At 26.4% G+C, this 21,145-nt stretch overlaps 1 protein-coding gene and 1 long non-coding RNA gene across 5 annotated transcripts in view; one reads left to right on the top strand and one right to left on the bottom strand.

Annotated features, from left to right (window-relative positions):
* Positions 1 to 21,145, bottom strand: part of LOC122515613 (serine/threonine-protein kinase N) — a 128,937-nt gene that overhangs the window by 48,542 nt on the left and 59,250 nt on the right. For all 4 annotated transcript variants that reach the window (XM_043633015.1, XM_043633016.1, XM_043633018.1 and 1 more), the window contains exon 3: positions 16,249 to 16,450. In XM_043633015.1, coding sequence (XP_043488950.1) covers positions 16,249 to 16,450 — 202 coding nt within the window. The remainder of the gene's footprint in view (positions 1 to 16,248; positions 16,451 to 21,145) is intronic.
* Positions 7,934 to 8,787, top strand: LOC122515615. Its single transcript, XR_006303316.1, has 2 exons — positions 7,934 to 8,250; positions 8,734 to 8,787. It is a non-coding gene; the product is annotated as an uncharacterized LOC122515615 (long non-coding RNA).

Raw genomic sequence — 21,145 nt, 5'->3', positions numbered from 1 at the left:
TCGGGTAAATTACTCGAACGTATATCAATTTACACATTGAAAATACGACATGAAAAAAATGATATCCCAACTGACAGCTTGCTCGGACTCGACCATTTAACTTTCTTCAAACTTAACTCTCACATACACACTAGTAACATATTCTTCCCTGAGGGCTTGCGAATCGGTTTATGGCGACTTACGATCCGTGTAATATCTCTTTTCGTGTATAGTAAAGATATACTCGTATAACACGGTTTCTTTTTTTTTTTTTATTAAGAAAATTTTAAAAGTTATGACTGCCTATATACAGGCTGAAGCAAAAGTAATTAACTACTTTTAAAAATCAATCACTTCTTTTCAATGATTAATTTCAATGATTTAAAATTGTTTAACTACAAACATAGAATTTTTTATCCTAAATTGCATATACTATATCATATACAAGGTTTTTCAATTAATTATCGAATACTTGAAACATTTGCATTATCTTTCATTGTAGGATAAAAAGTCAGAACAAAAGAAAAAATTGTTTAATATCTAATCGAATTTATAATATTAATATAATATTATTATGAATTTTTCAAGGTGATCTATTTTAAGATTTCAAGGTCATCGGTGTTTTTCTTTTTAATCGAACGATGTTTTTTTTATTATCACATTAACTTAGCTTATAAAAAGATGAATTCAACGATATCATATTTAATTTGAATATAACTTACATTTTCACAGTAATGTAGTACATTATATTATAATATGAGAAACCACTATACAACATGTGTATACAAACCTCTTACGTTTATTAGAAATATGTGTTTACAAATGCATAGATAACCAATGTTTGTGTAACTTATATGACTTGTATAAGACAGAATTATATAACATGTTGCAAAAATTGAACCAGTTTATGTAATAAAGTATACACGGTATATAAGGTGTTTCAATTAATTTTAGTACTTGAAATATCTTTAATATTTTTTATGACACAAACGAAATATTACACGAAGAAATTACTTGATCTTAAAACGTTAACATTATAATTTGTATGAAATTATTCGCAGAATCTTTTTTTTTTTTATAAAATTTCAAGGTTATTGATCTTCTTCAACCTTTTTGATTATCAAAATTGCCAAGAATCTTCGTGTGAACGATTGTGAAGATAAAGCCAATCAAATTTAAGTTTGTCGTTGTATTAGGGTAGCGGTATAGTGTTAGTTTGTCCATGTGACCCTTTCTTTATCGCTAGTTTCAGAAACCAGGAACGTATGCCCAGAAAATCGACTATACGAGAAAGTGTCATTGTTTGAGGTTATAATGAATTATAGATAAAAAGTAAGGTTAAGTAGGTTATAAATTTAAGTATTATTATTAAAGAATATAAAAAGTAATAAGTAAAATGGTTAATTAAGAATTATTTGAAGAAAAGAAAAAATAAGAAGAAAATGAATAAATAGAAGAAAGAGAAGAGAACTAAATATTAGGTTTGCTTTTCTTGTCGCCCTATTTTTGGTACGCTCCTGTCTCGTTACGCGTAGGAACGCCCACATTTAATTATGAAATTTCTTTGATACTTAAAGGGTTAAGTAAAATTATATTTTTGATAATTAAAGGATATTTGATATTATTGTAGAACTAACTTCACAGTAGTGAACTGGGGACACTAAAACAGTGAAAAAAATTATATAAATAAATATATAAATTATATAAAAAAAATATATATATATATATAAATATGTATCTGTGTTCTTATTAATGTCACGCATTTTGTTAATTAAATGTAATCATTTTAGTTTAATTAGTTCAACTTCCATACCCAATTCTCTTACTAAAAGTACTTTATTATTTTTTATTTTCTGTATTTTAAAGGTTTCATGTGCGTAATTAGATTTTTATTTTTGAGATCACTTGAAAACAATTATATACTCGCCCCCCTCCTCTTCCTATTGTCAATATTAATAAATTTAAATTAAGTATACAAAAATGTTATCAACAGAATCGACGCATATCTGGAATTTTTGGAAAAACTGCAAAATTCGATGATACAATAATTGCAAACTTGGATACAAATTGACGATTACTGGAACACAAATGTGACTAGAACTTTGAACCAAGGTTAAATAAGACGCATGTTTATATGAACCTTTTTCATTGTTTTTGTATACACTGTCCGTTTCTGAAATGAATTTCACATATTTTCAGGCACCCTGTATATTACAAGAAACGAATTAATTATATTCTGTAAATGCGTTTCCGAATGCACAGATGTAATTGATACTTGCATAATCAACGCCTTTTGCATTAAATGGACCATGTAATTAGTATCAATGGTACTTTAATTTAACATCGTAATATTTTATTTGATAGATATTCCAACAGACAAATGAATAATAACGCGTTTCAAATGGACGCATAATCGTTATTTGTTTAATCAAAAAATTCTCGGACAAATATTCTACGAGACAACAATGTTTAATCAATAAATATGCATATTAATAAATAAATATTATAAAAAAAAAATAAATAAATAATCTTTTGTAAATATGTATCTCCAAATTCATGTATAATCAATATTTGCACGATTCGTATATCATAGAATATTCAGCCTGAACTAAATGTTATTATGGGGTGATGGTGGTGGTGGGGGGTGGAGAAAATAAAAAAAGAAAAAAAACGATTAAAAAAAAAAACCTAAAATAATAAAAACATCTTTGACAAATTTGTTTCCAAACGTACCACATGTTTAATGTTTGTGTTACAAATAAATGACTCGTATAACATGTAACATTCAGTGTGTTAAACGAGAGTAAACTTACATTAGTTTATTTCAAAGAGGAAAGCGTAGTAGCAATTTTCAAATAAATATTAAATAAAATTGTGACATATTATCGATTGGAAATCGATCGTGAAAAGCGATATTTTGTATGTCTTTATTTTTCTCACACAAACATAACAAGCGCGCGCGCGGGCACACACACATATATATATATATATATATATATATATATACAACACACACACACAAAATCTCAAAATAGAGAGATAGGTAGGTAAAGTAAACTAGATTGTGTTTCCGATCATCGAACGATCGTAGGCGTCGATATCACCGTTCATATCCTGTAGAAACGATCTCAACGCGTTCGCAAACCTGCCATCCTCCCCCACCCTTCTGTGCCATATAACGGAGACACTTCTATATTAGTTCTTCAGAAATATACACCTATATATATATATATATATACGTTATATATACGCATATATAAACACGTTGTTGTGTACGTAACATAGTGTGTATAATATTACAATGAGTGAGTGAATAAGTGTGTTGTGTGTGTGTGTAACGGAAGAACGGATATGCGAACGCTGTCGTCTAAATGACACACACGTTCGAGGTGCAACGAGTTACGAGATGCTAACACGTGACTCACAGTGCTTTATCGGTGATATTACCATGTACCATCACATATGTACATTACATTGTACATATATACTACATTGTGTAACGATCATCTAACAATAAAAGTACAAACTTTACACTGAAGTTGGTTATTGAACCACGATCTCTGTCTCCATTTTTCTCTCTTTCTTTCTTTCTTGCTTTCTTTATTTTTCTTTTGTTATCCTTTGTCAATTTATTTCCTGTTTTATACTTTTTCGTTTCGGGTAATTTTTGATCAGTCTTTTTCTCTCTATCTGTTTATTCATTATTTTTCTCTCTCTCTTTTTATTTATTTTTATCTATGAATTTATTAATTTCTCTCTCTCTCTCTCTCTTTATTTATTTATTTTTCTTCTTCCTCTCTCTTTCTTCCTACATATTTATTATTATTTTAATTATTACATATTATTATTAAACATTAATTATATTTCATATTGTACACCCGCCATTTTAAATTAAATACAAAATATATATATAATTATGTGTAATTAAAATAAAATTCTAAATATTCTAATATTTATATATATAAATAATATTAAAAATATATTAAATATATATTAATATTATATATATATATATATATTTCTTCTTATTATTATATATTATTATTATTTAATATTTTTATTACATATTTTAATTATATATTTATTATTATTTATATATATTATTTATATCACATTTTCCGACTATTTAAAAATATATATATATTTTAATTAATATATTAATAATAAAATTATAATAATATATATAATATATATTATTAATATATACAATATATATATTATATATTATATATTTTATTATATATTATATTTTATTTATATTATATATATATTTTTAAATAGTCAGAAAATGTGATGTAAATAATATACAAAATTTTAATAATATCGGACAATCTTTTTTATTTGAAAAAAAAAAAATACATAAAGGAAAATCAAATTTTCAGTCTTCCAAATGTTCATAAGTAAATGCATCATTTTTTGTATTAATTTCTCTTTGACTCTCCCTCTTGTTCTCTATTTATTTATATATTTATTACATTTTAGTTTCTCTCTCTCTCTCTCTCTCTCCCCCCCTCTCTCCTTTGCCCATCTATCATTTTGTTTTTCTTTTGTATACCAATTACTAATTTCTTTTTTTTTCTCTACCGTCTCGTTTCGTCTTTTTTTTTGATCTTTTTTTTTCTATCTCTTTTTCTATTAATCACTATCAATCAATCCTATATTGTCTCTCTCTTTCTCTCTTCCGCTCTATCTTCCTCTTACTCTCAACGATGATTAGTTTTCATGCGGGCATACTTTGCTCACGTATCAATACGTGCTCAAGTTGCTCGTAGGCATAGCACGTTCTGTGTCTGAAACTATGATCAAGGAAGGAAACTTCGAGTACGATACGTAAACTAATAATACCGATAAGCATACAAGCAACTAGTTTTTCACTTTCTTTTATGGAAAATGTTTAAAATTAATTAAACAAAACAAAAATAGACAACGGGGAGCAAAACTGTGTAAACACATTTTAAACTAGAACTAACTTTATCCTAAAATCAGAAATTGAAATATTTTTTCGAGTTACTTGTTTGTGTAACACCATTTAATTTACAATACAAATATTCAGTAAAAGCTCTTATTGCCAATTTCCTGCACCGCTTTATAGTTTTTCGCAATGGTGAACTATGAGCAGCCATTTAATCAGATTAATCAAATGAAGATTTCCCTAAATTATAATTTACTACTATTTTTTTGGACAGTTTGAAACAACTGATAATTGTAAAAAACGTTTACAGCGCCTCGGGGGTCACTGGTAATCCCCACCACGAAAAATGCATTAAACACCATTATACCACTCATCTTATTTGCTGTAAATAATATTTCAACATAATATATAAATTCATATTGGAACCGTGGGCTAATCACGTGAAATGCGTGCAGCAGTCAACGTGTTAAGGTTATGTTCTCCTACGTAATGAGGTGCAGTGCAATATACTTAACCCACCCCTCTCTTATTTGCAGAGAATTTTACAGTACAGAGTAATAAGTACTCTTAACATAATACTCTTCAAACATTTGAGTATCAAAGAAATTTTCAACTACGTTCATAACCAAATGTGGACGTTTAAAGGGGAAGCGGGATATAAGTGTACAAAAAATAGGGTTACGAGAAAAGTAAACCTAATATCTAGTTCTCTTCTCTTTATTTTTTTTATTCTTTTTTCTTTACTTCAGATAATTCCTACCTTACCTTTTTACCCCCTTATTAATGTTTATAACCTTAAATATTAATATTTAAATTTATAACTTATTTATATAACCTAACTTTTTACCCATCATTTTTTAACCTTAATAAATTTCATAACCTCAAATAATAACGAATTCTTGCATGGTTGGTTTTTTGATATACGGCCCTGGTTTCTGAAATCAGTGATGGAGGAGGGGTCATACGAACAAACTAACACTATAGCATTACCCTAATTAACGATAAACTCAAATTTTATTGGTTGTACTCCTACAACCGCTCGCAAAGATTCCTGGTGGCTTTAAAAGGTTAATATTTCTCTTTGATATTTTTGTTTTTCTTTCTTTTATCCGAAATGTTTATAATTATAAAAAAAATATTATATCAAACATATGAAATATTATGAAATATTATGAAATATTATGAAATATTATTAAATGTCGCACCGTTAATTCACAATTAGTAGAAAAGATGCTATACAATAGAAGTACATTTACATAAGTGTAAATAGGATTACTAATCTAATATTTACATAATGTGCTGCACATAATTTTTTTTGTTATAATAATAACAACAACATTGTCCCATTCTAACTTCCATTAAATACTGATTTGAAAAATCAATTACTATTTTCTCAAGATTTATTCGATTAATCTTTATCTTTAATTTTTTTTTAAATTGCAAGAAGTCCAAGAAATAGTTCATAACCTAGAAGAAAAAATTGATTTAACAGATCTCGGGAAAAAAAATAATTTTTAATTTCAAAAATTATCTAAAAACTTTAAGCCCACCCTATACAATTTATCATATTTTCGATATAAACCAATCAATTTAGCATGAATTTTGCATTACCATTAATTACCCAAAAAAATTCTATAATAAATTTGTATACTTCGATCATCAAAATTACATTCTGTATAATGTATTGGATTCATATTTTTAAACATACATAAATTTTTTGTTTAAAAATCGGCAAACAAACGTTTTTTTTTCGATCCAACCTAAAATTAATTTAAGTTTTTATCAAAAAAAAATATTCAATAATATTCCCATACTCCAATACAAATTGATAAGAATTACATTTCGCAAAATGTATAATATATTATACTTATAATTGGTTTCGAATAAAACAAATAATCTGTAAAACAAGTAAAAACAAGAATAACATAGATCCTTGAGTAAAAACGCAAGCAACTAACGTAAGATGGGAAAAATCGAGCTAACAAATCCGCGAGAAGATGGTTGGCCCACGCAAAGATAAAAATAGCAAGTGGAATTACGTGGACGAGTATAAGAAACGAGAGAAGGTTAGTACCGAAAAGCTCGTAAAACGGGTCTGCTTGCAGTAAAGATCGGCAAAGCTACGGACACTTGGTGTTTCAAACGAGCAAAGGTTAACTCCAAAGGAAGCGTCGCGTACGTCGCGATTAAAAATTTTTATAGTCTTTGATCGAGTCCGATAAGAGTACTAAAGATATGTATATACGATATACATATACAGGGTGTTACAAATTTAAACGATCAAACTGTGAAACATTAATTTACGTTTTAAAAAGAAGATTCCAAATATTTGGAAAGTTTGTTGGGTTAAACATTTAGTTTCGAAATAATGAACGAATTTGGTATAAACTAAACGAAACTTTGACGTAATACTGACGTAGTCCTTAACACGTATTGATTTTTTACTCTTATGTGGATTCCTCGAACAAAAGGTCTATTCCAGTGAAATTACTTCACACGTGGAACTGGTGCGAAGAATTAAAAATGCAGTCGTATTGAAAACTCTGGAAAATTGTCATTAAACGCGTTGTGTTATTAATTCTATTGTCAATCGATATTATGCTTGCATTCGAACAAAACAACGACAATATTATCAAATGTGTCTTTAAAAATTTTTGTACTAATTTTTTTATAACATCGTATTACTTTTATAGAATTATTAATTAATGACACGAAAATGATATGTTACTACATGGTTTAAAAAAAAAATAAATAACCTACGCAGATTAGATAAACATAGTCGACCTTCCGTTTTCTTTAATGGAAAATGCGTAGTTGCTCATTCCACATATACAAAATTTGTTCGTAATTAATTTAAATTTTGTAATTAAAGTGTCTATTAAGATACTTTACATAAAATTTGAGTTTTTCTTTTTAGATATTGATTAAGTGTTCGTAGTTTGATCGTTTAAGTTTAAGACACCCTGTATATAATATGCCTATATAAGTTTATGCAAGTAGTTACTACTTACATTTATACAGATATTTGCCTTCGAGGCGCCTTTTCCAGGCAAACGTGATTCTTGTGGCCTTCGGAACGGCCTCGATTCTCCACCCACCTTGCATTTTCGATTATACAATTTCGAAAAAGGTTGAGAAAATATCGAAGAGAAATATTCCAGCAAATCGAGAATTATTTTTCACGTTGAAACATAGGCGAATAAATGTGACGTTAATATATTCATCGAATTATACGCTAAACAAATTTTTATAAGGAAATAAATAAAATATATCTTATATTATATTTTATATACTTATTTTAAAGTATATAGAAAAAATTTAGAAAAATATATACAGTGATGTAACATCGGCCAATAAACGTAAGCTTTAATATGTGCATTGAATTATACACTAAACAAATTTTTATGGGAAAATAAATAAAATATATCTGATATTATATTTTATATACTTATTTTAAAGTATATAAAATAAAATATATTTGATATTATATTTTATATATTTATTTTAAAGTATATAGAACAAATTTTTAAAAATATATACAGTGATGCAACATCGACCAATAAACGTAAGCTTTAATATATGCATCAAATTATACGCTAAATAAATTGTTATAAAGAAATAAATAAATTATATCCTATATTATATTTTATATACTTATATTAAAGTATATAGAAACAAATTAAAAAAATATATACAGTGATGTAACATCGGTTAATAAACGTGAGCTTTAATATATTCATCGAATTATACGCTAAATAAATATTTATAAGGAAATAAATAAAATATATCCTATATTATATTTTATATACTTATTTTAAAGTATATAGAAAAAATTTTTACAGAAAAATATATACAGTGATGTAACATCGGCCAATAAACGTAAGCTTTAATATGTGCATTGAATTATACACTAAACAAATTTTTATGGGAAAATAAATAAAATATATATTATATTATATTTTATATACTTATTTTAAAGTATATAGAAAAAATTTTTAAAAATATATACAGTGATGCAACATCGACCAATAAACGTAAGCTTTAATATATGCATCAAATTATACGCTAAATAAATTGTTATAAAGAAATAAATAAATTATATCCTATATTATATTTTATATACTTATATTAAAGTATATAGAAAAAATTTTTACAAAAAAATATATACAGTGATGCAACATCTGCCAATAAACATGAGCTTTAATATATGCATCGAATTATATGCTAAACAAATTTTTATAAGAAAATAAAATATATATTATATTATATTTTATATACTTATTTTAAAGTATATAGAAAAAATTTTTACAGAAAAATATATACAGTGATGCAACATCTGCCAATAAACATGAGCTTTAATATATGCATCGAATTATATGCTAAACAAATTTTTATAAGAAAATAAAATATATATTATATTATATTTTATATACTTATATTAAAGTATATAAAAAAAAATTTTTTTAAATTAAAAAGAATATATACAGTGATAAACAAAACTGTACACAATTTATAAAAATTTTAAAAATGTTTATATTGATTCAAATACACAACGCTGTACTACGACCAATAAAGTGATATTTAAAAGTCAATATTATATGCTATCTTTCAAGATCTTACAATGTTTATTTTAATTTTGTATATCCTTGAAAATCGGTTCTATTCAATTTTTCACTGCGTTCGAAATCAGTCTCTTACGAGCATTTAAACTTTCATCATTATAAAAATGATTATTCACTAGTGTTGTTTGTTTTTAATTAATACACACGAATTACCTTCTCACACTATTAGTTGTGTAATTGATGAAGTATTTTTTAAACACGTTTTCAATATGAAACCAACATCGATGGAAATAAAATATACATCTTTTCAAATTTAAAGTCAGGTTTTTTCACGCGATAAATTGCAAGAGAATGTAATGTTAGTTATATATACATGTTTAATCAATCAACAATTTACAAAACTTATAATATTATTAATTAAAAAATTTCATAATATTTGGAATTATCATTTATTATTAATAAATAATATTTAATGAATGAAAATAATAATTTATATTATAATATATAATTTGTAATATATTATAATAATATTAAAAATTTATTTTTATTTGAATAAAATGATTAAACTTGTCTTCAATAAAATTACTTGTAATTATTTAAAGTACAATAATTTTTTTTCTCGTTATAATAGAATAAAATATTATACATAGTAGAACCTAATCTATGTAATATACATAAATGAGCTAAAAAGGATGAAAATCACGAAATTAGCTTACATTAGACTGAAACCTACTTTAAAAATGAAATTGTTGCAATCCTAACATCGATGGAAATAAAATATACATCTTTTCAAATTTAAAGTCAGGTTTTTTCACGCGATAAATTGCAAGAGAATGTAATGTTAGTTATATATACATGTTTAATCAATCAACAATTTACAAAACTTATAATATTATTAATTAAAAAATTTCATAATATTTGGAATTATCAATTTATTATTAATAAATAATATTTAATGAATGAAAATAATAATTTATATTATAATATATAATTTGTAATATATTATAATAATATTAAAAATTTCTTTTTATTTGAATAAAAATGATTAAACTTGTCTTCAATAAAATTACTTGTAATTATTTAAAGTACAATAATTTTTTTTTCTCGTTATAATAGAATAAAATATTATATACATAGTAGAACCTAATCTATGTAATATACATAAATGAGCTAAAAAGGATGAAAATCACGAAATTAGCTTACATTAGACTGAAACCTACTTTAAAAATGAAATTGTTGCAATCCTCTCGACAAAATGGTCCAACGCATTTTGTTAAACTGCACCAATGAATGCAAAGACCCCTGATTACGTGGAACATCGTGTTAATCATCGCTAATTTATGCCTTGCGACTAACAATGGGGCGAAGGGGGAGAGAAGGGGAGAAAGGGGGATTCGAGTAAAGGGTAATGACCATGGACCAACCAACATTTCTGTGTGTTTCACTTTTTCGTAAGAAACTTCACCGATGTTGGTTCACGTTAACGCGACAAAAACGAGTTTAAATATTTTTAGACTCACTTTTATTATTTTTGTTGCGCATGCGCATGCGCACGCACGCAAACACGCACGTACGCACTTGTTAATCGTGTTTATATTAAAAATTCAAAAAATAAATTAATAATTACATGCAATAGTATTGTACAAATTCCTATTAATTGTAAATTGAAATACATTCTGTCGCATTATTAAGAATTTTTGAATTTTTAAAAATACCAAATTTTTAAAGTAAAAATAATTCGAAGACGATTCTCAATGCTATTAACTTCGTTTCAATTATTAATGAAAAAAAAAAAGAAAAGAAAGATAAAAATTTCAAGTTAATCTATCAATGTTATATTTTCAGACAATAAAAAGAAAAGAAACATAATAAATTTAGGATTTAAATATAAAATGTAGACATTCTAAAGAATTTTTGAATACCTCAAATACTCTCGTAAGATAAATCACCCGTTACACTTTCAGCTATATCGAAAACATAAATAACTGCTTGCAGTCATGTCTAAAAATAAGAAAATAGAAAGAACCAAAGATATGAAGTTGAAGAAAATATGTGTGCATCGATTCATCGAGTAATGTATTGGAAAGTTCACGTCGATATGACGAGAAAGACGGAAATGACGGATGCAAAGTTGAAAAGTGAGGTTAAAATGGTTCCGAAAATAACTATTTCCAATTATCGTGTATTGATTTTAACTCCAACAGTTATTAATATCGTAAAAAATGTCATAACCGTTATGAATATTATACTAATAATAATAAAATAATAATAATAATAATAATAATAATAATAATAATAAATGTTTCTATTCAGCATTAAAACAACGAATACGACTTGATTTACAATTTCCCAATAACAATTTTAAGCTATTTTATTTATTCATTTTTACCATTCATATACGTACTCATAAATAGTATTTTAAAATTGTTATTAATATAAATATTCTCACTGAAATTTGTTTCGATTTTAGATCTTTTAAAATTGAAATTAAATTGATAGAGAAGCGTATAAAAATGTTTTGTATTGATACAAAACAGAAAAGTAACAGTTATAAAAGTTTTATGAAACAAACCGAACAGTAGCAAATATTAAATCAAACAATAGCTGATGAAAAACCGAAAACTCAATTTTTAAAGAAGGATATAGTATCGAACCGATTCGTAACCGATAAAATATCAAACAACCATTACAGAACCAAAAAATAACAATTATAAAATCGTTCGGTATTAAATCGAATCCTAACCTATACGAAACAAAAAAATATTACTACTTTACTTACTTTCATATTTAAACAGGTTAGCACAATTATTTTAGAGTTTAGCTAATTATTTCAGAAATTAATAGATTTCACGTTTTAACGTTAAATACGTATATTATTTTTCTTATTTTTCTTTTTATGATTAAATTATTATTCAACAAAAATTAATAAACATTATAAATCAAAGAATTAAATGAATCCATTAATCTTTCTCCCTTTCTTTCTCTAACTGAACGTATTTATCTATGGTTTTATTTTTCCCTTCTGTATCTATCAATCTATCTATCATTTTATCTTACTCTCTCTCCCACTATCTATCTAATTATTTATCTTTTTTGTTCAATCATTCTCTAACTCAACGTATTTATCTAGGGTTTTATTTTTCCCTTTTGTATCTATCAATCTATCTATCATTTTATCTTACTCTCTCTCATACTATCTATCTATTAATTTATCTTTTTTGTTCAATCCTTCTCTTTTTCTAACTAAACGTATTTATCTAGGGTTTTATTTTTCCCTTTTGTATCTATCAATCTATCTATCATTTTATCTTACTCTCTCTCTCTCACACTATCTATTAATTTATCTTTTTGTTCAATCCTTCTCTTTCTCTCTCTCTCTTTCTCTAACTAAACGTATTTACCTAGGGTTTTATTTTTCCCTTTTGTATCTATCAATCTATCTATCATTTTATCTTACTCTCTCTCTCACACTATCTATCTATTAATTTATCTTTCTTGTTCTATCCTTCTCTTTCTTTCTCTCTTTCAGTGTCATACTGATTCTCAAAGGACACGCTCGATTTGCTAACCGCACTAATAGTACGAAACAAGAGATATCTCTCTTGTCGACGAATGGCACGCACCGTTGGAGTTTATAAAGCGACAAAGTCGTCTCGACGCCTCGTTAGTGACCAACCATTATTAAGTGTCGCCCCCCGTTAACGAGCCATAACGATTCATCCGAGGATTCTTTCACCAAAATGGTTCGTTGTTACATTCGAAAACTTTGCCGTTATACTTTATATATTTGATTTACTATAATAAATCCTTTTCTAACGAGCCACTAACCAAAATCGATTTTAGAAACCAATCAATGTATTTTCAATATCTTTAGTAATAATATCCAGTTATTAGTTACTATTAAATATCTAGTTATTTATTGATAATACCTATAAATAGATTTAGTTACTGTATCTAGTAAATAAATTTAGTAATTATATTTAGTGACTGTATAGTAATTATTTGCAGATTATTCAAGTATTTATCTGTACAATTTTATCAGAATATTATACAAGTAAAAAATAAGAACACGAATGTTATAAAACTGCATGAACTGTTAAACGTTCTATTCGAAAGTTATAACAAAAATATGCGTATAATAATTATATAGTAACTATATCTAGTGACTATATTTTGTAACTGTAATTAGTAGCTTTGTCAGAATTTTGCTTTCAAAGTTAATACAAAAAATAAGAATTATTTTTCTCACTCATATTTTTTTTGCATTATATATTTTCATTTTAAAAAACTTTTAATTTAAAATATTTGTATTAAGCATATTTCTATATTTAATATAGCTTACGATAAGTATAACAATATATACTATACTTTAGTGGTGTTACTATATATAAATATATTATTATATTAAATGTTTATAGAACATTCTTCTTATAAACAATACTTCCTACATGAATTAATTATTACCATTGTATTATTTATTACTGTATTATTTATATTGTTTGTAATATTTATTACCATGTATTTATATATTATATTGTTATTTATTACCATGTATTATTTATATTGTTTGTAATAGAAGATTAAATTGTAATTACGTAAATGTATTTAAACGATTTAACATTTAAGATAAGATAAGAACATTTTTCATTAGCAACGAATTAAATAGTTTTATAATAATGACCGAAAAAATACATGTATAATCTAAGTTGTTAGCATATATATTATTATTATTATTATTATTATCTAACATGTGTGTAAATGTGTGGGTGGTGCGGAGGTGTTAGCACGCGCGCATGTTTAATGCACGAGTGTATGTGTGTTATTTCAATTCGTACTATTTCACTTGATTTTACGTTCACTTATGCAATCGTGTAAGAAACTTCATTTCGTAGCTTTACATTCACCGAGCCAGATCACACGTCGAAAGTTATTTAAATTCGATTGCTAGTGCGGAGAAATTTATTTAACAGACAGACAGATTCGATTTAACTATCTATTCAATGTAGAAACACCGGTACGCGTCTGTACTAACTTTCGATTACACTATGTCTAAGGAAGTATTTCGAATAGTTTAACGAGTCTTCGAAACGACTTCATACTTTATGGTATTACTGATAAAAAAATATTTACATACGAACGAGAATAGCAATTGCTCATAACATTATTATTAATTCCGACTAATAAATTTCTAATATAATCATGAACAAATGTAAACGAATATTAATATACTATAAATATAACTTTGATGTTGTATATGTTTTTTATACATATGAATTATACTATACAGGATGTCTTGAGGTTTATTAGCCTAATTGTGGGAACATATTCTATAAACAAAAAATTTAACTAAATTTTTATCTCAAGTTCCGTTAGAAACACTTTATGGAATAATGACAAACAAATGATTTTATGGGTAATTTAATTATTATTATTTATGGGTAATTAATTATTATTAATTTAAATGGGTAAAAGCAAATTTCTTGGAAGAATAGTATATCATATATCGTTTTCTATTTATTAATATTTATTATTATCAATTATGCAATTTGGTTTAATTACGATTTAGGAATGAATATCGTGATATTTGTTCAGCCTTGAGACAATGACAATGATACTCGAAGGAAATCCTACACAAACAATATGATTTACTTTATTTTAACTGCAAGTATCACGAGATACGATTTGGAGAATCAACAATACGAGTTGTTGAAAGATTTTTGTATTGTAACTCAGCTATTCAAAAATTACATCCAATAGATTATCGGAAATCGATTGATTTTTGTAATTGGTATGTGAATGCTACAGAAAAGGATAATTTTTTCTTATGAAAGATATTACGAATAAATGTTAAACAACTTTTATAATTCAATTTTTAGAATAATTATTTCTGTGCCTATAATAATCCATATTCCACCAAACGGAAAAACTCTTAACACAAATTTCGGTGTAACGTTTATAATAAAATATATAGCATAATTTAATAATAAATAATATAATATTATAAATATTATACAATATTTACAATAATACCAATCTATTCAATATTGTATTATTATTATTATTATCATAAATCCCGCCAATGTTTCTGCCCTTGAACAAGATCCTAATATTATTATACCAATATGATATTAATTATTAAACCAATAAAATAATATATCATACTAACGAATACCATAATTCGCAAATTAACCTTTTATAATTCCCTCAACAAAAATTAGGTTACATAGAAATTAAAAAAAAAAAAAAAATACAATTAATTACTAATGAACCTCTTGTTAAATAATTTTTCACTAAAAAATTATTAATAAAATTTTTCTTTTAAGACGTATCAACAATGAAAGAATATTATTATAATCGTCGATCGATCGAGTCTAACGCGTAGCGTTACATAAAACCCGTTTAAGCTGTTGGGCCTGGCACGAAGCAACAACGACGACGACAACTACGACGACACGGTCGATGTTCGTGCGTTCGAAGGTTCGAACCAGTAGAAGAACGAAAGCGAAGATGGTATCTCTCTGGTTATGCACTAAAAGGAAAGAAAGAGAGAGAAAGACACACAGATAGGTGGGGTGGGGATACGGGGACTTAAGAAGGTGGGGTGGGGGATACGGAGACTTAAGGGAGTGGGGTGGGGGATACGGAGACTTAAGGAAGTGGGGTGGGGATACGAGGATTTAGGGAGGTGGGATGGGGATACGGAGACTTAAGGAGGTGGGGTGGGGGCTGGCAGGGACTTAAGGGGTTGGGGGTGGGAGTGAGGGGGCCTGTGGAAGGAGAAGAAACGAGCTTTACCTTGACCGTTGGAGTGATTTTGTTGCGGCGACTGCGGCTGGCCCTGCGTCAGTATAATTTGACTTTCGAGCTGCTGGAGCTCAGCTTGGAGCTCGTTCAGCTTGCTGTTGGCCTTCTTCACGATCGTCGCGACATCCGAGAGTGCCTTGCGATCGGTAGCAACCTCTCGAAGTTTCTCAGCTCCGGCTTTTATTTTTAATTCCTAAACAAATATGGAGAGACAATATTTTAGATTAATGATATAAACGTTAACAATGTTATAATAGTATAATATTAATATTGGAATATAAGTATAGTAATTGTTTGATCATCGAGAATATTCGTATCGTTTTTTTCTATCTAGGTTTTGGTTAAATTTATTTCTATTGACTCAAACGTTACTAGTTTATCTTGATCATTTACTAGTTCATGTTATAGTTTTGGTTAATCGTTTGGTATAAGAATATCCCTTTAATATGTCGAAGATTATAGGAACAATCAAACAAGCAAAAATAATAGACTGCAGGAAAGATAATGAAAGATTTAAATGATGTTATAACAAATGTTAGGTTACCAAGAAAGTTCATGGCATTATATTTTAGGTTTCTTTTAAAATAATTTATTTCTATCGATAATAGAACACAATTTTCTTGATTACTTTATTCATTAAGTTATAATTTTGGTAAACAATCCTGTACAGGAATCACCCCTCCTATTCGTCGAGTATCATGAGGATAATGATTATGATTTTTATTTTTTATAAATAAACTGAACTTTTATTTATTTGATCAGTGATATATAAAATAAATTATAGGAGAATACAAAAATTGCGTTCAATATAATTAGGTCATTAATTGTAAGTACGAAATGTCCGATTTTGAATTAATTGTAGGAATAAATCTGACAATGAGTAATAGAACGTTTTATACTTAATATCATAATAAATAATAATTTGTTGATAATTATAATATCAGCAGAATTGCATCAGAATTCTATCAGGATTGCATTAGGTTTGCAAAGTAATATTTTATTATAAATGCTAACAATTTATTTAAAATACCGATCCAATTAATAATAACATATTAAATAGTAACTTATAGTTGCATCAGAATTCTATCAGGATTGCATTAGGATTGCAAAGTAATATTTTATTATAAATGTTAACAATTTATTTAAAATACTAATCCAATTTTACTCGTAACCCATTAATAGTAACTTATAATCAGAATTACATCAGAATTGCATTAGGATTCTAAAGTGACATTATAAATGCTAACAATTTATTTAAAATACTGATCCAATTAATAGTAACCCATTATATAGTAACTTATAGTTGCATCAGAATTACATCAGGATTGTATTAGGATGTCAAAATGATATTTTATTATAAATATAATGTTAACAATTTATTGAAAATACTGATCCAATTAATAGTAACCTACGGTTACATCAGAATAACGTCAGAATTCGAATAGGATTGTAAAGTGATAATATTTTTTTAGTAATAAATACTGAAAATTGATTTAAACCATTTATCCAATTAACAGTAACCTATACATTTACACATTTATTAATTGTTCTTTATTATATAATAATTAATACAAACACAATAAAAATCTGAAAGGTACGGTAGCTTTTACTCAAAAATTCTTACAAACTCGTCGAGTTCAATATGATCGATCTATTACTCGCTCGAATGCGCTTTCATCTTTCAACTAAATAACTTCCTCCGGCGTGAACTAAATGGAACGTAAAATTACACTCTCCAGTATCGCTTTATTTCTTACCTTTCTATTTTATTTCTCTTCTTTTTTTTTATATATATATATTTTCTATTATTTTCTTCTATTTTCTCCGTGGTGTTTTACCAGAAGAAACACGTCTCTCAAGAGATGCTAAGCTAATCGATCGCGAAACTTGCTTGCTTGCTTGCTTGCTACTCGTCGTTAAAAGTAACGGCTTGTACTCGAACGGGTGGGTTAACGGAAGTAACTTTACAAAAACATTGCTAATCTTTATTTCTATAACTATAGACCAGTCATACTCAACCGTGAGCCCTGGCACGTCAGTCAAATATTTCCTTTTTTCTCATTCTTGTGCTTTTTTTGTGTTGTTTAACCCTCAATGGGAGCAAGTGTAACATTCAGGTCACCTGCTAATTTTTAGACATTTTATCTAATAATTTTAGTTTTTTTTTTTTTTTAATGAGATGGTGTATATATATATCTTAATTCTATAATGTCTTCGAGACAACTAATACCAATATTAATGATGATTGTTAATACCATCAACCTGAAATAATAAAATAAGTGATGTGCAAACTGTCTGCAGTAGAAGCAAGCGACACCATTTGTTCCAATTGATATTATTTGTGCTTCTGTGTAGGTGTTTATCGAACAAAAAATAATCTATATGTTACCGGCAATGTTCGAAAAGTCAGCATTCTACAGAATACCTAGCGTTTTTAGACAATGTACGAAATATACGATATGAATTATTACATACTTTTCCTAGGCATTCTATAGAATGACAAATGCTATTTATTAACAAAGTATGAAAAAAAGTTCTAATAAGGCTAATATATAACTATATAAATATATAATATATAATATATAATATATTTATAAAATATAATAAATGACGTCCATTCCTCAAAAATACAAATGTTATTCTGAAAATATAAATATTAAATAAATAATATAAAAATAATAATAAATATAAAAAAAAATATAAAATATATATAATAATAATATTAATAATAATAAATAATTATAATAATATATAAGGTTAGGTTGTGTACAGTGTATTCTGTTTATATACACCGTGCTGTTGTATAAGCGACCGGCGTGTTGCGTGTGTGTGCGATCGGCGCACCGACGTGTGTGTATGTGTGTATCTTGTACGTGTGAGTATTATTCTATCTCAAACATAATATAAATATATAAATAATAAAACATAAAAATATATAAAAATGTTATTCTGAAAAAATAAATATTAAATATATGATATAAATATTTTGTATATAGCCATCAAAATAAAATTATTTTTCAAATAATGTTATTAATATCAATTTTGTACTACTACATAAAAAAAAAACACAAATCTCACATACACAAATCTAAGATACAAGGATTGGATTTATGACTTTATATACCACCACCTGCACATCACAGTTATTTTAAATCTCTTCAGCATACACAAATTGAAAACTGAATAATTTATCTATTTATTTATATATATATATATAAAAGTTTAATTTAATTTTTTTTTTTTTTCGAAATTTTTTAACCCCTGTTTTTGAGAAAAGAAAGAAATTTCAAAGGAAGCATTTAGCACACCAAAGTTAAATAAAACGTGTTCAAGCGCACCAAACTCGGTTTTTCGTAGCACATACGTTTATATAACATCCGTTTATTTTCTTTCAAATTTTTGAAAGAGATGTTATTTATTCAGGTTTTCTGCAGTAAAAATAACAATCAAGATAACATAAAATAAACTAAATTAAAAATAAAATAAAATAAAATAAAATAAATTAATAAAAAAATTATTTAACAAAGAATAAAAGTTGAATATAATTTTTAAAGTACACAGATTTATTTTTATTCCAAGAGAAATTTACTTTTCCTATGAACTCGTGCTTTCTTAAGAATTGAAAACGTCATTTAATTGATTTTAAAAGTGACCTAAGTTTAATCAAAGTCATCAAAAACATATTATTTCTCAAATAATGTTAATTATGCTAATTGGGATGATACATTTGACACCTTTGGAAATCCAAAAACATTGTTCTTTTATGTCATCTCATTTGTTATTTATATTTTTCAATTTAATCTAACGCAAATCCTTCAATATCTTGATTCGAACATAAGGTAAAAGCCCCCTCGGTTGGCCAGGCCTCCTCTATTGGCCACTTTATGCCACAACAGTGATTATAAATTATATGCTGATGTGCACATGGTGACAGTTTATAAAAAAAAAATTCTAATTTTAAAATATCATTGAAAGTAATTCGGATTATTTTAAAAATATATTTAAAAACGAAAAAAAATAAAGTTGTGCAAGACTTCTGTTTTTGGATGGTTTCTTGTTAAGTAAGGTAAGGATACTGTGATTTTTATTAACCTATATATTTCATTTTTGACAATAGCAACCAAAATATTTTTTTTTCTGCAATTAACATAGCTTAAAATTATTATAGAAATTGAAAATTAAGTGATTTTTAATTATTCTCCATTAAAAATATGGTGGCCAAGCATGGAGACAGTATTATTGCCTCTGTTTTTATCATTAGCCAACTTATGGCTATTCGCTTTGAGGTTATATATATTTGTACATAAAGTATTCAACTAGTTCTTTTAACACTAATGAGTAATTAATTTCTTTGTACACGAGTTTTGAATTATTCAATTTTGATTTATTTAATAAATTAGTTATTAATTAATTATTTATTTTAAATAGGAAACATGGCCAAATGAGGGGACATGCGTGGCCAAAAGAGGGAGAAAGTTGGCTAAAAATAGGGACATTGCAAATCTATGTTTTTTTTAATTTATTATTAAAATATTTATGAATAATTTGTCTTTTCTTTATTTTTATTCAAAGCTGAAAGCTCAAGCTTACAGGTTAAACCATTAGTTTAGATGTAAGTTATTTTATTGAATGAATATAATTTTTCTAAAAAAGAAAACGGCTTAACTGGCCAACCGATGGGGCTTTTAACTTAAATGGAATTACGCCACTTTCAAAATAAACGGCTCATTATTCTGTATTCGGATAAACGATCCATATACGAATTACTCATGTTCAGATAATCGATGTTCTACTTGCAATTAACACATCTTAGAAATCTTAAACTTCATTTGTATTAGTTTTATCATTAGAGAAAGTATTTTAGATATTATCGAAGTATCGTTATGAC

Source organism: Polistes fuscatus, unplaced genomic scaffold (assembly GCF_010416935.1).
Source record: "Polistes fuscatus isolate 324 unplaced genomic scaffold, CU_Pfus_HIC Scaffold18, whole genome shotgun sequence".
Taxonomy (NCBI): domain Eukaryota; kingdom Metazoa; phylum Arthropoda; class Insecta; order Hymenoptera; family Vespidae; genus Polistes; species Polistes fuscatus.
The sequence above is the reverse complement of the archived record's forward strand: the minus strand, read 5'-3'. Positions and strand labels throughout refer to the sequence as shown.